At 39.5% G+C, this 16,742-nt stretch overlaps 1 protein-coding gene across 10 annotated transcripts in view; it reads left to right on the top strand.

Annotated features, from left to right (window-relative positions):
* Positions 1-3,923: 3,923 nt before the first annotated feature.
* Positions 3,924-16,742, top strand: part of ap3b2 (adaptor related protein complex 3 subunit beta 2) — a 45,220-nt gene continuing 32,401 nt past the window's right edge. For all 10 annotated transcript variants that reach the window (XM_030054305.1, XM_030054301.1, XM_030054296.1 and 7 more), the window contains exon 1: positions 3,924-4,140. In XM_030054305.1, coding sequence (XP_029910165.1) covers positions 4,028-4,140 — 113 coding nt within the window. In that variant the 5' untranslated portion in view covers positions 3,924-4,027. The remainder of the gene's footprint in view (positions 4,141-16,742) is intronic.

Raw genomic sequence — 16,742 nt, 5'->3', positions numbered from 1 at the left:
ATTCACTTCAGTGAAGTCAAAAGCTATCAATACACTGAAGAGGAAGTTATGCCTGTATCTTATTATAAAAGTACATATCCCAATCAAATTAAAATCAGTTTTATTCACATAGCTTCTGACCAACTTGTTTCAGTTTGCCATGAGCTGCCTTACAGAGAATTCAGTCTCTGCCAATCTTCCTTCAGCATAGCCTATTAAAGGACATTTCAACATTTTATAGCACATACATGCATCATTTTCCGTGAGTTGATCTCCACTTTGAACCAGAATCACATGCTCTGCCTGTGACCTGTAATCATGGGATTTTTATCTTCCCATCTCTGTTGCTCATGATGTTTTAATTTAAGCATGCAGGGAAGCTTACTTAAGCAGGTCTGTGCGAGGATGTGTGACCTTAAACAGTCATAGCTCATCGCAGCATGAAAATATTATGCTGCAATCTGCTTGTTTACATCTTGCGTCATCATATTTTACTACAGCCTCGGTCGCTCTAGCATGAATCCTTGTCCTGCTTGTGTACGCTCATTGTTTCAGAAGTCACACTGTCAGCAAGGCCAAGCAGTACACATTAACAAAAAGGAAGTTAGTCTTGGCTTTGTAGTTGCTGGATGTGCAAGAGCTGGGCTTCAGTGCACTGTACCAGCCTCTAGGCAGCTCTAATTTGATAACAAAAGAATCACTGTATGAATGAACAGCAACACCCTGAGCAATCTTTTGAAGGTAATGTATAATTCAATACATTTTATAAACTCTGTTAAACCACAGTAACTTATTTTAGGGCTTCAGTGACTTCTGCACTCTTTTGGTGCTTTTTGGATTAAAAAAACAAACAAACAAACAAACAAAAAAAAACAGAAAACACCAGGTTCTTGCCTAAAATGGTACTAGATAAAAATCTTTGTGGTTTCTTCAAATGATGTGAAAACTTGGAAATTGGCAAAATTTGAGTTTTGAGGCTTTGATATGATAACAACAGAAAAAAAAAAAAAAAAAAAAAAAAAACCTGCAAATCAGCAAATTAAAATGCAGGCCTCCAAGACACTGATAGTGGCTCACCCAAAATCCAATAAAATCCCAAAGGATATGTTCAGAATAACTGCAATCCCAGGGTTTCCCTTCAACCCAGAGAATCCCAGGAGCCCATGGATGGTAGAGGTTTTGTTCTGAAAGCTTTTATTTCACCATCTGATAAAAATTCACTTCAGTCTTTTTTATAATTCATTTTTGGAGGGACTTATTTTTTTTAATTTTGTGGTAATTTTCTTGTAATTTAATTTTAAATATACAGCCTTTTTTTTTTTTTTTTTTTTTGTGTTTCCTAAGTTTCTGGAAATTGGCCCCTAGCCTGAAGTACTTGAGAATCCCTGATATAGATGTTTCTTTCAGGTGAAACAAGGTCAACATGCTAGTTAGGAAAGCAACTAAAACATACAAATGGAGATGAAGAAAAACTCTTGGTATAGATTTTTAAGCCACCTTCTGAATGTCATTGTAACTGGAGGGGAATACAAATGTCCTCTCCCCTGCTTATTTAAAGGGGTCTGCCATTTATAGCTATACAAACTGGGCTGGTAGAACATAATGCCATTTTTCCTGGGCTGATGTGTGTATGAAAGAAACCACTGTCATCCAGGCTGACCATGTCAGCTGCTGCATTCTTGAGGGATTTTCCCAGTGAGTGATTTGTTTACTGCCACCGCTGCCACTGACTAAATTTAGTTTTATGCATGGCAAGTCGAAGCTCACATCCAATAATCCACCTCAGCAAACACAAATTGTACACACATGAACATGAACAAAGCCCACCCCACCCCACCCCCACACACACCTGCAAAGTCCTGTATTTGAATTTTACCTATAAAAAAGCATATAAATATGTGCAATAACATTTACCTAAGTATCAACAGTAAGGGTATTCACTGTGATTAATAGTTGCTTTTCTAAAAACTATTTTAATACTGTAGTGGTTGCACACCATACACTGCTAGCTATCTGTTTTATGAGCTGATAACATGAATTGCATATAGGAGCTTACTCTGCAAAGTGGCTGGTAACACCTGTCAGTGGAGTATAAAGTACAGTATTGCCCTCGGAAATGTAGTGGTTTCAGAAAATGGAAATATTCAATTGAAGTGCCAGTATCTTCCAACTGATTGAGTTTCCTATTTTTATTTTAGGATTATTTTAAAAAATAATAATTTTACTGTTACTATTGTTACTATGTTCTTCTATAAAGCCCTTTCAAACTCTGCTTTTAGGTTTGTGCTCGATAAATAAACTTAAGCAATATATGGTTTTAACTGGATTATATTCATTTTGCCTTTGGATGCTTATGAATTATATTGTTAAATAGGCCACCTTTATAAATCTTCTGCTTGAAGGTTGTCTGTGTTTTTCATGACAGAGGAGAGAGAGAGGAAGGGAGAGAGAGAGAGAGAGAGAGAGAGAGAGAGAGAGAGAGAGAGAGAGAGAGAGAGAGAGAGAGAGAGAGAGAGAGAGAGAGACCTGAGTGGTGTGGGCGTGCCTAAAGAGAAGTAGGATTTTTATTGCCATCTAGTGGAGGAATACTGCACCTCCCATTTGACTCAGCTATTGTTCACAGCTTAGGCTGCTGCCCCTAGTATCATGGCCACTGGGACTACTTCATCTACCACTACCATTACTGCTAGTACTACAGTTACTGCTGCTACCGATACTGCTGTTCCCACAGCTGCTGTGACAGTACTGCTACAACAGATAAAACTTCAAACAATTCTAGTAACATTGATAACCTGCTTCATAATACACACTAAGCCCATTTCCCTTATCAAAACGTTTCCAACTAAAATAAAGGCTTTTAATTCATATGAAGACAACTATGGTATGCCTTTAATTTATTAGAGAAAACCTGCCGATTACAGATGAGAATGAACGGTTAACACAAGGAAACAGTGATTCCGCCCATCTAATGAGTTAAGAGGTATCTGATCCATCAAAAGAGCACCAGGAATGACATCAGTGCTGCCGCGTTTGTCTTAAATCCTTAAACAGCTATAAACAGCCTCTCTACTACAACCTGTATCGGTATCATCATCATCATCATCAGCAGCAGCAGCAGCAGCAGCAGCAGCAGCAGCAGCAGCAGCAGCATCACCATCATTGTCTCTTTGAACAAAACTTCATGCTATGTTCTAATGTTTGAAAATATCAACTGAATTGTATTTATTTGTTTATTTAGTTATTAATTATAAAATACATATTTTAAATAAATTATGACTATTTTATAGAACATATTTTCAATGATAAATTAGTTTTGTTGCACCTGTAATGACGGGACAACCCACCTTTTCTCCTTTTAACCTATTAAATTTTAAATTTAGTTTCTGCCACACAAACAAAAAGCCTGAGGCAAATATTACCCTTATTGAGCATGGCTTCGATCATCACTAATGATAATGATAATGATAATGATAATCAGCTAATGAACAAATGAACAAACGTAAGTAAAAACACCTGTGTGGGTTCCCATGCAAGGACTCTATAGTTAATTGTCGAAATTTTAAAATTTGATGACACCTGGAAGGATGATGCATTTTGTTACTGATTAGCCCAAAGAGAGCCTGCGTCCATCGTGGAGAAAGAGATGTATACCTGTCTTTTGCTAGGTGTGTTCATTGCATTGATGATGACTGCCTGATCGGGAGATGTCAGTTCACAAATTGAACCACATACTAGTATTTAGCACAAGCAGCCAAACGCGAGTGGCGTTTCCCTGTCAGCAGGGAAAATCCGGTAAATCCGACAAAACTTGAACGCGGCATAAACCAACCAAATGGCTATACCACTGAAAATCACATGACCAGAGCATCATCTCCCCATCACCCCGCTTGTTCACCAAGCACCCAGCCCGCTCCGCCTGGTGACAAGTAGCTATCACCGAGCATCCCCGTATAGCGGAGATAGCGCTGTCTGTGCGCCTTTAAGAGCAATCCTGGTCTCTGCACTAAGTCTCCATCGCTGCGCTCTGAGGGACAAGACAGCCACAGCAATGTCGGCCAGCTCGGCTTTCAACGATGAAAAAGGGGGCTCCTCCAGCGTCGGGGAGCCGGAATATGGTCACGACCCGGCGAGCGGAGGGATTTTCTCTTCCGACTACAAAAGGTACCGCTACCTACCGCTTGACGCCGTTATTTATCTGTCATGTTGGGATATTATGGGGCAGCTTATGGCGGGGGAGGTGCAGTGTGGATGTAATTTCCTGCCTGCTAAGATGGATAGGAAGTGAATCCGACGTTAGTGTATAGTATTGAATAGGCTGAATGCAATGCAATATAAAAACTGGACGGAACTTTGTGGGTCCTATAGTTCATATTGGCGTCTGCTGTAAGCACCTAACAGCCTTTCTGTAACGCGAGTCTCAACCGTGATTTGGTCGCTTAGGCACCTTGTAGTGGGAGATGACCGCGTGATAGCATTGTTGTTATTGCTTATAAGTCAATTTACTCGTCTCTGTTGGGTGTAGTGAGGCTGGATGTTGCCTCCTTTGGGATTGTGGTTGATGTAGAGGCATTTGTTGTTGGTTTTTAGTAGAACTGTGCAGGCCTATGTGCGCCAGGCCTCGGCTCCAGCTTTTCAGCACCACCCCTGTTGGACAGCGCGCAAGGCAGCGGCAAGAGCCCCAGTTCAGGGTTTCATCTCAAAGAGATACACAACACACATCACCTGCAATCCTCACTCAGAATACAACAAAACCCATCCACACTACTGTTAACAGAAACTGTCTTAGGAAACCTAAAGTCCCCCCTCCCTTATTTAGTATTTTTGTTGTTTTTCTTTTGTCATTGAGATTAAGGGGTGTAGTTTTCGTTCATTGTTTCATAAAAGCATTGTGAATTAGGTGGGGATATGATTTGAGTTTTTAAATTTTTTAGTAATCATTTGGCACAATTTTCAAAAAGTGAAATATGGAGTGAAATGCTTTAGTCTTTTTTGGCATTAAGGTAAAGCCAGGTGTCCTGCATGGGGACGGTTTGTGTTTCTAGGAAGGTCATTGTGGTTAAACACAGGAAGTGCAGAGAAAGGATCATACAACCAATAGGCAATAGAGTCGCAACATGCAATAGTTGTGTCCCATAAAGTAAGGCAAAGGCCCCACTTGATTTATAGAAGGACTTTGTAAAGTTTCAGTAGGTTCATTTTGAGCCTTTATGTTATCCAGAGCTGCTTACGGTGAGGGAGCAAGACACATGGCTGGTTATGGACACACACTGGCTCTTTTGGAGATTGATGTATAGACACTTTGTGCACAAGACTAGCTTTCTAACCAGTGGATATTTCTGCAGTTTCAGAAAACAAGGAGAATATCCTCTGGTTTTGTATATAAAGAGGGGATCAGTAGGAATGCTGAGACAGTATAAGAATGGACAACAATGCTGAAACCTACACTAAAAACTGGCAATTATTTTGGATATAACTGGCAAGTTTATAGACCAGATACCAGTCTGGAGGCTAGGGATCTACTGGAGAGTACAATTGCTTAGACCCAATTAAGTCACTTAAAAATGTAATAAAATTTTTACCATTAAGGCTCACATAAAACGTTTGGAAATAAATTAAGCATCAGACTGGATTACAACAGGCTAGGGTCTTTTAAGGGACACAAGAGCAAATCAGTGCCCTGTGTTGCCCTGTGTGCCCTGTTGAAAATACAACAGATTCATGCTTATATTGGCAGCCACTGATTGCACATGAGTGCTCACTCACCTTTTTATTTACTTTTGCCCTACTGCTGGATATAATACAAATAGCACAGATGATGTTAAAAGAAGAACTGGACAAAGTCAGGTCAACTGTCCCAACTGGACCTGTACCACTTCCTGTTTCACCATGAGAACGAATTGTCTACTCAGCTTGTAGACAAATATTTGGAAAAAGGAAAATAAATCACAGGCATCTAAAAAAGAGACAGTCTCTCAGTGGATCTTAATTGTATCAGTATTGAAATTTATATGACATTACATGCGGTTGATTATTATTTAGCTAGTATGTCAGTTTTACACAAAGAAGTAAATGTAAATGCCACTTTATAGTCCAGTAAATATCTAACTAACTAACTAACTATCTAACTAAATATCTAACTAATATCTATCTAATTTAGTAGTCAGCAAACTGGGATCTGTACATAAGTCTAGTAAGTGGACATTGACACAATGTATAATTGGCATATATGTGAGCATATGCATGACATATTGTAAAATGTGCACTTGATGTGTATTTGTGCTGTAAATTTGTCACTGTTGGGCAAAAATCTTGGATCTCCAATTTTAATGATTTTTATTGTTTAACCTAAACCGAAGGATTGTATGGTTCTGAGTTGTGAGTTGACAAAGTTTTACGTCCTTTGAGGTATGAAAACCTTTCAAAACCCATTAGATAAACTGTAAAATTCATGGTGGCCAAGCTAAAAACATGGCTGTTTTACTTAGTGCCTGAAAACCTGGCATTTTGGAGACAACACCTTGTCCTTATAAGTTAAAAATATCATCAATCATATATGTTGAGTACATATAGTATTTTCATCAATGTTGCTTTTAATAGATTTGTAATGGTCATTACATTCAACACATGTATGTCTCTTAATGAACTGAAACACAAGCAATATAAGTCACAATATGCATATACAAATATACAGATACCTAATAGAAAGAGACAAAGTACATATATGCCAAAGTTTTTATACAAATTAGGGCTTATATATTTTCAGTTAAGTGCATGTTTATGCACATATTTACTGCTCTCTGTTGGATATGTACTATTCATGTCCACTGAGAAAAAACAACCTAAAAATTATCACTCAGTGTTTCAAAAAGATGACTCCTTTTAGCTAAAGGCCTTAAAACAGTTAATAGTCTGAGTATTTTCCCAAAGCATCTTTCCATGTTAGAAACCTTTCAGTCATTTTGTGCCAGTTGGTAGATATCTTATTTTAGAACAAAACTGTGAACACTACATATTTATTGTTCAGAGTTTGTGCCAAGGGTTGTGGGCCCAACTCAACAAGGCATTTGTGATGCTAGGAGTCACTGGGAAAATGCAGAACCATAACCATTTTCATCTAGCACTCATATGACATGTAGGCCACATTTCAATGCAGTGAGTTCAATGAGTTTACCCTTTTATAACATAACACGAGATGGATCAGAGCCTCTGTGTTGGCTAATGACACAGTGTCTCTCAATTTTATTACTGTTGGAAATCATACTGACATTGGATAAGAAAGATTGCTTCACTTGAGTTAGCACGGAAAACATAGCAGAAACCTCACAGAGCAGCAAAATTTCTTGTACAAAAATGATTCCATCGACTGTTAATTAATTATACTGGTGATTAGAATGAAAATGGAAAATGCTAATATCTAATAATTAAAACTACTATTTGTGTAGGGCTGTCTGTGTGATTTAGGCTATATAATTCTGAGTTGTCAGTTTCTTCCACTGCCTCTCTGGTACATGCGATAAGTGAATTGTGGCTTTTTCACCAGCAGAGGGAGCGTGGTCTCTATAAATGACAGCACTTGTGTCTGTGAACTGTGACTTTTTCTTTTGACTGGAAAGGGAGGTAGGCCTAAAGCTGGTTTTGAAACACTGATCATTAACTGTGGACCTGCTGCTGTTGTATTCTGTGTTCCTGAACTGATTCAAATGTCAGCTTGGCCTCATCGTCATGCACATCTGTTTGCTGTGGTGAGGAAGGCAGCAGAGGTAGATTGACCGGTTTCTCTGTAAGCATGGCAGTGAGAGTGCTGGCTCACCCTTCACATGCTGTCTCCTTGGAAACACGACTGAAGTGAAATGTTGCTTTGCTCTTCAAACATGGTAGTTGTACTATTCAGGATACACAGGATATGGCTTGTTATTACTGATAATATTATAGGACATTCATTGTCCTATAGCAATGAATGAGAAGCAAGGTAACTGTCTTCAGTTGCTTGGTATTATTCATTCAAATAATGCGTTTTGGTGTGTAACGTTTTGGTCTGTCCCCAAGTGAACTGGTAGTAGAATACACAAAGATGTTTAAACAATGGGTACAGCTTAGTAAAACAACAATCAGTCACCACTGATGTGTGGGCATATGTAATCAGTTGCAACTGATTCAATTACTATATCAATATGAATAAATAGTAAAAACCTCTGTTTACCTGTCCACATAAAAAACAGACAGCACAAAAAAATGATATATAAAAATATGTTATCTTGAATCCATTACATTATCAACTCAAAAACAATAAACAAAGAGTACAATTCCACAAAATGACTATAATGCAGCTGCAGGAGTTTGATAGGGTTGTCGACCAGTGACTCAACCATTACTCAGCCAGGCTTTCCAGACTCACTTTCTGGCCCACACTCTCTGTTCAGAAAAAAAAAAAAAGTCCCCTGTTTGCATTTTCCCCTATTCAGTGATGGACGACGGTGCAATGAGAGAGTCACCGGTGTCACTGAAGATTTTGTTCTCAAGCCAAAAATGTAAATAAGGAAGCAGCATCATTTTGCATGTGATGAGTTAGTTTAGTGGAAATTTAAAGTGGTTCTTTCCTCTTGTATTTCAGTATGCTATGCTAGAGTCCTGTTGCTGAAGATACTTGGTCACTGATAACTGATTAAAGCTAGAGATTACTTAATACTAACAAATTTCCATCACAATACATGCTATTTTGTTAGATGATTTTATTCAAAATGCCTCTCAATTCCTTAGTGCATGCATTCCTTTTGTACCTGGCTTCAGTACAAGGAATAAAACCCTTAACCCTGGTTTGTTAGTGCCTGGCTCTGATCACTGTGCTGAATCTTAACTGGTACAAAATTATGCGGCTTTAGAACTTACTGGAGTTTTAATATGAAACTCTTAAAATATTCCTTTTGAGGTGTGCAGTGAGGCATCGTACATTTAGAAGAGATGCAGGGAGAGACGGACGCACTGCTGCACTGCACTCAGAAACACAATTCAATATTTTCTCCTAAAATCAGAAAAGAGAGACACTTGCCAGATGTTTCTGAGAATAAAATTCAAGCACATGCTTTTTGTATGATAGTACCACACGGTGCTGGTTATGAGAGGATTATTCAGGCTAGATTTTTTGAAGAGACACAAAAGAGCCAAAACACAAATGTGTGATGACATGGATCAACTCTGCTGATAGTCTGCCGGAGACAAATTTTTATGGGCGTTAAGGTTTGGGCTTTACAGTTTTACGTTGAAAGAAGCATTTTTGTAGCATTTTGAAGCACCCTATACCAGAGAATGTTCCCATATCCCTGAAAAGATACATTGAACACTGCCAAAGCATCCACAGATTCATACATTGTAAACGCCCAAACTCCAGGCTGTGTATCCTGATGACATCAGAGGTCCAAATATTTAGTCTTTAGCTAATTTTAATAAATCTATACTGAGATGTCAAAAGACCACAGGAAAGCCATAGATTTTCCTTTGAAAGAGAGAGACAGAAAGAGAGAAAGAGAGAGAGCAAGAGAAGTCTCCTCATCACGACTCGACCAAGAAAGCTGAGTCATGTAAGAAGAGAGAAACCAGGTACAGACTATTAAAAAAAAAAAAAAAAAAAAAAAAAAAAAAAAAAAGGAAACCATAACATAATGAGGAAGAGGACTGGGAAATATTTGAAGGTATCTACTGATTATCACAAAAGGCTGAATGGCAAAAGGTCCAGGTGAAGGCAGCTAGCTGAGAGATAAGGCTGTGAGAGAGCGAGACTTAACAAGAGGGGGGAGAGGGAACCTGAGAGAGAGAGAGAGTGAGAGAGAGAGAGAGAGAGTGAATGGCAGAGCCAGCAAGCGAGGAAAAAACTGGAGACTTTTACACGTGAATGTGACAGGGCGGAGCGAGAATGACTAGGGGAAGGCGGTGGCGGGGGGGCTCTGATAACGTGGCGAAGGTGGGAGAGGCTGCGTGTCATCGTTACAGAGCACAGAGCGGAGCACTTGATCCCTATTTATATAGACAGACAGAGAGAGAGAGAGAGAGAGAGAAAGAGAGAGAGACAGAGAGAGAGAGACAGCGAGTGGTGCAGGAACAGGAACCACAGGAGGAGTCACAGGAGACGAGAGATAGATTCATGGCAAATAAAACTCCACGCCCCTCTCTGCCAAGCATCCATTTACCCAGCAGTTGATGACGGCTTCACTCGGATGCGTGCAGCCTCGGCAGTAAAAGGAAAACCTACCCCGGGGCTCCGGTGCGTTCGGATTACAGCACTTGAGCAGCAAAGGAGAGCAGCCCTTGTGCTATGGAAAAGGCTCTCAACAGGCACTGAAGCTATTTTTTTCTTGTTTGTTTTTTTTTTGTCGTCGTTTCAACATCATGTCCATACTGGATATATGTAACCTCAAAGGAGAGGAATACTTCCAATACAGCCTCTGAACAAAGCTGCAGGGCGCACTTTGCTGTGTGAGTAGCATCTAGTGAATTTCACAGAGCCAAGTGATCATCGGCTGAAGCTGCCAGAGCATTGAGGAGTGGCCTGGGTAAACTGCAGGCTTCCCCTCTCTCTGCTCCTCTCCAGTTCTGTACAGGATTCTACAGGTTGTTACTTTTTTTTTTTTACTTGTGGTTTGAGCTTTTTTTTTTTTTTTTTTGTGGGGGCAAAGATGACCACCATGCAAAAGCTTCTGCAGCTGCCAGTGAACGCGGTGAATATTGTGAAGACGGTGCAGAGCCAGGTGCAGAGCCAGGTGCAGGGTCAGGAGGAGGACAAGAGCCCCGTGCTGACCCCTGACAGCGGGCAGCAGACGTGGTACAACGCCCTGCAGCCCGATGAGTTACGCCACCTCCGAGCTGGAGGCACCGGAGGGAGAGGAGAGCAGGAGGAACGAGCACCGCTGGAGGAAGGTGGTGTCAGCGGGGGCATCAGTAGTGCCCAAACTCAACCTCTGCGGTAGGACATCAAAAGAAGCCAGACCTGCGTGACACATGCTTGCCACATCGACACTTTAAGGCGTTTAGCTCCTGGTTCTTTTCAAGGAGGTCTGCGATGAGTGCAACAGTAGAGGAAGCTTAAATCTTCGATACTTGCATCACAAGCGACCAAAACTGAGGTGTGCAGTGGTAGAAGTCACAGATAGCAAGCGCAACAGGATAGACAAGTGAGGAGACTTGGTGGAAAAGGTTCAAAACTCTATATACTTCACAATCACAATATATTCTTGTTAGAGTGAGGCAAACCTTAAATCAGTTGAAAATGATTGAACATTTTCTGATAAAGGATGTAAGTCCTCCACACCAGAATCTCCAACTGTAACAAATAAACTATATTAAAAAAAATACCACAATAAACAATCAACTGAACAGAAGGTAAGGGAGCACACAACTTTGATCACAAATTGTTAAAGCGTAACTTGAGAAAAAATTGCTCAAGGCCTGTCATTACACATTGGATTTAATTTGGCCACAGATTTTGAATTTTACAGGATGAGAGCACTACTGCAGTCCAGAACTTTCAAATTCTCTGCCACAAGTGAAGCAGTATCATCAGCATCTCATTCATGGAAATACTTTTTCGTTCCCTCTCATGTTATCGTAATCATCGAGTCTTTGAAAATCAAAATTGCCACGCATCTAGAGTCGTAACATTAAACGCTGGCCTACATCCATGGAGACTTTCCAATCGGACAGTCTTGCTGATCTCTTGGCTTTGGCATCAGGTAACCTGACCGCCAGTGTGCTCTGTTGAACCACAGAGGGTTAAATAATTAAATGCTGTTTGTAAATTCAGCTGTTGTTCAGCAGGACGAGACAAAGTCCAAAGAAATGTGAGATGCGGTGCTAGTGTAAAGTTACCGTGGAGTCTTCAAATGCAGCGAACTATAAACCCTTCCAGGCAGACATTTTTCCTACAGGTCACAAGATGACTGAATGAAATGAGTTTCTGAAAATACACTGTGATAGTGCAAAAACACAACACCTTGTTTCATGAAACTGCTTCGGATTGTTGGATGTTTTTTAGATCTGTTATATTACATGTTAGTACATATTTCAAATGTATTATTTCCTTCCATAGAACAAACTTGCTAGTAACTACTGCCTTCAGTCCCGCTTCTGTTAAAAATAGTAATGATCTGATAACCTGCAAACAGTTCTTCTTTAAAGAAAGCTATTCCAGCTCAGCTTGGATGTTTGGTCACTGCCAGTGACTATAATATGTATTCAATGTTTTAGCTTTCAGTTTTAATTATATCTTCAAAAGGCCTGCTTTTAAATGCACAAACATTTATTATTAAACAAGCCACACGAATCCCTGTTGCTTTATTCATTGGTGAGGCTGATCAGGGTGGTAAATTAGCACTACAGCCACTACTGCTATTTTAAAGTCCGCCTCCATTCAAATATGTGTTTTTCTTATGTTTACATCCTCTAAAATCGGGGATTCAGATGTACCCCGGGCCAGCTAGATGTGGTACGTCACAAACCCAACAGCCAATCCCGGCAACAGACGGTCCATCACCTGCCGGTCGCTGTCAGTATATTCAGAGCTCTCCCAAAAGAGTGTTTTATTTAAATAAAAAAAAGAAAACAAGACCAAATTGAAAATGCTGCTACAATATTTTTGTAACTAAAAATTAGCTGGATTTTTTTTTTTCATGTTTAGATGTTGAAAAATGGCACTATTTTCACGACTGTGAATGATACTTCCACCCTCTATGAACACAGCTATGGTTATGTGTGTAAGCAGGCAGGGAGAGTTGGCAGACTTGAGGGTGGGAGACTTTTTGCGTAGTTAAATTTCAGCTGTTTGAAGGCACTAAGGGGTGTTATTTCATGAAAAATTAAACTTATGAATATGTAATATTGATGATCAGAGATTATTTTTAGGGGCTTAATGATTAGCTGCAGGGGGACTTTAACATTTGCTTAGTTGTAGCTCGAGTATATTAGACTCTTGCAGGTAAATCTGAATTCATTGCTTTTGTTAAGGTGAAACGGATTGGAAAAAAATGTTGAAATCACTTGTTACCTTCACCTGAACAGGTAATGATGTCACCTGCACCATACTTTTCACCATCAGAGGTCAGGCTTCACTAGATTTGGGATTGAGGTTCAGTTACCCTTTAAAAAAAAATCCAGGCCCAGAAGTGATGACACCGAACTGTAAAATATAACAGTGCTGCTCTAAAGTGGTCGCCACCTCAAGGTGTGAGCTTGCTGTGTTAACCTTTAGTTTATGTGTGCAGGTGGAGAGAGGAGTGTTGATAGTCATCGCCTAGTAAGAGCAAGAGAGCAAATGCAAGTCACTCCCCTTGCTTTTACTTTCTGATCTATTGAAGCTGATGTTTTAGATTTCTCATGCCAGACCCTGTTTATCTCGTCATACATATTTGGCCATTTTTCTGCAGGAATAAGAAAAATACAGCACCAATCAACAAAGTGGGCCCAAAAAGCCTTTTTCCCCAAACAATGTTAAAATGTTCAAGATGGGTTTTTTCTTTTAATGTTTTCTGATGTTATGCGTCAAACTTCAAACAGTGCTGCCTTAGAAACACAAAGGATTTTTTTTTTTTTTTATGTTGCTGTAATAGGAGACTAGGTGCTGGCAGTGACGTCCACATGTCTGGTTTCATGGCCGCAGGAAGTGTCATTTCATTTCACAATTTCACAGGCGGAAATTAAACACTGGCACATTCTTTTTCCGCTGAAAATCAGTGTTAGGGTTAGTTACTCATCTTTTAGCTAGGCCTGGCATATTTGCTACCCTAGGGCAAGTTTGCTTTGCCTTTTTTTGGGACTAAATTTTCATGTTGTTTCGGGACACAGCCGCATAGACCTATTTGTGAGAGAGACAGTGGCTTCGGCTTGATTCACTGCTTGCATCCCAAAATAATCCTTCACAAGCAGTTTTTTATAGATACTGTCAGGTGTTAATTCCATTCCCTTTGGCGAATCCATGTTTTGAAGTTTGCGATAAAGCAGATTATATTATTCATGCAATACATTCATTAACACCTTAATATCTGAGACACACACACACACACACACACACACACACACACACAGAATATTAAGTCAAAGTCATGATAAATCAGCTTTGTGTTGTATAGTGGCCTCCTCCTCGCTGCTGTCATGTCACCAATACAAGTGAAATGTACATTATAGCACAAAAATCTCCCTCATCTCAGTGGAATGATGTATGACCTTTGATCAGACTTGGGTCAAATAGCATTTACAAATAATATGTAGGGTGGCTTTTAACCCTTCTGGAGAACCAAGAGAGGCGCTCGCCTGTTTCTGCATCAAGAGGAAAGCTGTAAATCACAATAAAATGGATTAAATTGATTTTCAAATACTGAAATGTGATTGTCCAAGCTTTTTGGAACTCGCATTGTTCTGCGTGACAAATGGTGGGGTAGACTAAGTAACAAAATAAAAGTACATATTTGTTTTTTGCAAATTTATAAAATAACGTATTTGAATCACAATAGTCATAGTTTTATACAAGCAACATACACATCTCTATCATTACACACCTGAGCTGTGTTTCTAGGACTTAATCAGTTTTCTAATCAAAATGAAAATGGCAGAAGTGAAGAGTTCCACCTTACCCTATAGGCAGGGTAAATTGTACGAGGCACAGGCAAGAAAAGCCTTATGAATTGTTGTAAACAAAATTTAGCCCATGCAATTCTATGTTATAACAAACAAAGATGCTTTCCAACCTAAATGCAATATCTGCTTTGAAATCCGAATTAAATATGTAAAAATTATTTGTAGTTGCGACAATACACTCTGGTAAACTAAGAAAGTCCTACAAATCATCAGTACAAACTGGTTTGCTGGCAGCCATGAACATCAGCGGGACTGACATGAAAAGACTTTTTCTTTTTTGTATTGAATTGTTTAGAAGTCATACTTAGAGAAATTAAAACATCATGTGAAAATAGTTGCTCATGCATACTTTCCCTTTTTAACAGTTTGTAACAAATTAGTGAAATTAAGCAAATTCACATTTTGCTGAGGACCCCCTTGATTCCCCTCAGTGACCGTCAGGGGGCCTCCAGACTTGGCTTTGGAAGCCTCTGCGTTACAGTATTTATATTTCAAAAGGGTCTCAGTATCTGGATTGCATTGTATCTGCCACATTACACCTGTTGTGTGGCAGAGTGTGCTCTGTCAACACTTTGGAGTAAGATCCACAGCCTACTGTACCTGGAGATTCATCCCAATGTGAAAATCATTGTGTATTCTTGTCACAGCGCCTCAGCCCCGCCGTCCCCTATGGAAACTCTATCAGCTGCGACAAAGGCACTGCAGGAAGGCAGGAAATCGCTTAACTTCATTTTATTGCATTCTTTGTTGCCAAGGAAACTAGTTGGGGTAAACGTGCAGTTCTGCAGCTACTTAATCCACAACCCCCCCACTCTACCACCTTCCCCACTCCCCCAAATGACAAAGCACTCTGTCTCCGAGGGAATCACTTCATTAGCGGATTCATCCAATTTGTCCCTCCTGTAATAGTTTCTGGGTTTGCTTATTAATGCAGGCTGGCAAACTGACACTAACAGACACTGAGCATGGAAACTATTTTGTTCAGCAAATGGATGGCGGAGGAGCGGGTGTTATCTGACCATAACATAGAAAAACAACCTGACATAGACACACTGAAACATATTGTGCAAGTCTCAGCCCGCAGCTGTTTTTATGGAGCTGGCTTGTAATTTTAATTTCTGTTGGTTAAGATAGTTCCAGAGAGCATCTACAAATTATTCAGGAGTACAAGGATCCAAGTTTATACGAAGTTGAAATGGTCAAACATATTGCTGATTGTATCTCTAGTGTTGTAACAACTTTAAAATGCGGCTTATTAACCTGCACCAACAAACTTGGGCAGGATTTATGTTTTTGCCACATTCAGTCAGTCTGTTGGTCAGTTTGTCTGTGTGTGTGCTTGTTTGTTTGTAGGATGTACCACAAAAGTTATGAATGGATTTATATAAAAGTAAAGATCAAAGCAAATGACCACACATTGAAATTTATTAGGAGCCATGCGGGTCCTCTTGTTCCCTCAGCAAATTGCTTCTGCCTTCACAGGTGTGACGACTATAAGCATGCCACATGATTTATATGAAACTCAGTGGAACAGCTGATCATGGTCCAGGGAGGAGCTGATTCATTTTTCACACTGATTGGCTGAAGTAGGGTGTGGCTTCACCTAAAAACACATGTAACTTTCAAATGGATTCACACAACATCATGGCATTTTGTGGAAAGGTTGGTCATGTGACAAAGAAGCACAGATTAACTTTTCACACTAATTGGCCAACAGCAAGTATGACGGTGGGATTGATTAACTTTTGGTGAATATCCAGCATGTGGAACTGGCATATCTTAACCGTACTGAGAGCTTTTTTCTAGTTTCAGAATGATAAACCATGCCACAAGCAGATTCACCATGAACCTATTCAATATCTAAAGAATACCACAATTGGTTATGTTTTTAAGGTACACAAGATATATTTTCAGGTACAACACAATGTTAACACATCACACACTTTAGCACACATTATGACATTATCTGGTCCAAATTACCATGTTAATTTGTTTTTAGACTTAAAAAAAAAAAAAAAATAGGCATTTTCAAAATGGAAACAGCTTTGTTTACAAAAACAAAAACAAAAACAAAAAAAACAAACATATATCATATCTAATTGTATTCATTTGTTTAAGCCATGTGTTTTTTTCCAGGTAACATCTAG

This window comes from Myripristis murdjan, chromosome 6 (assembly GCF_902150065.1).
Source record: "Myripristis murdjan chromosome 6, fMyrMur1.1, whole genome shotgun sequence".
In the NCBI taxonomy this organism is placed as follows: domain Eukaryota; kingdom Metazoa; phylum Chordata; class Actinopteri; order Holocentriformes; family Holocentridae; genus Myripristis; species Myripristis murdjan.
Note: the sequence above shows the minus strand (reverse complement) of the source record. Positions and strands in the feature narration are given on the sequence as shown.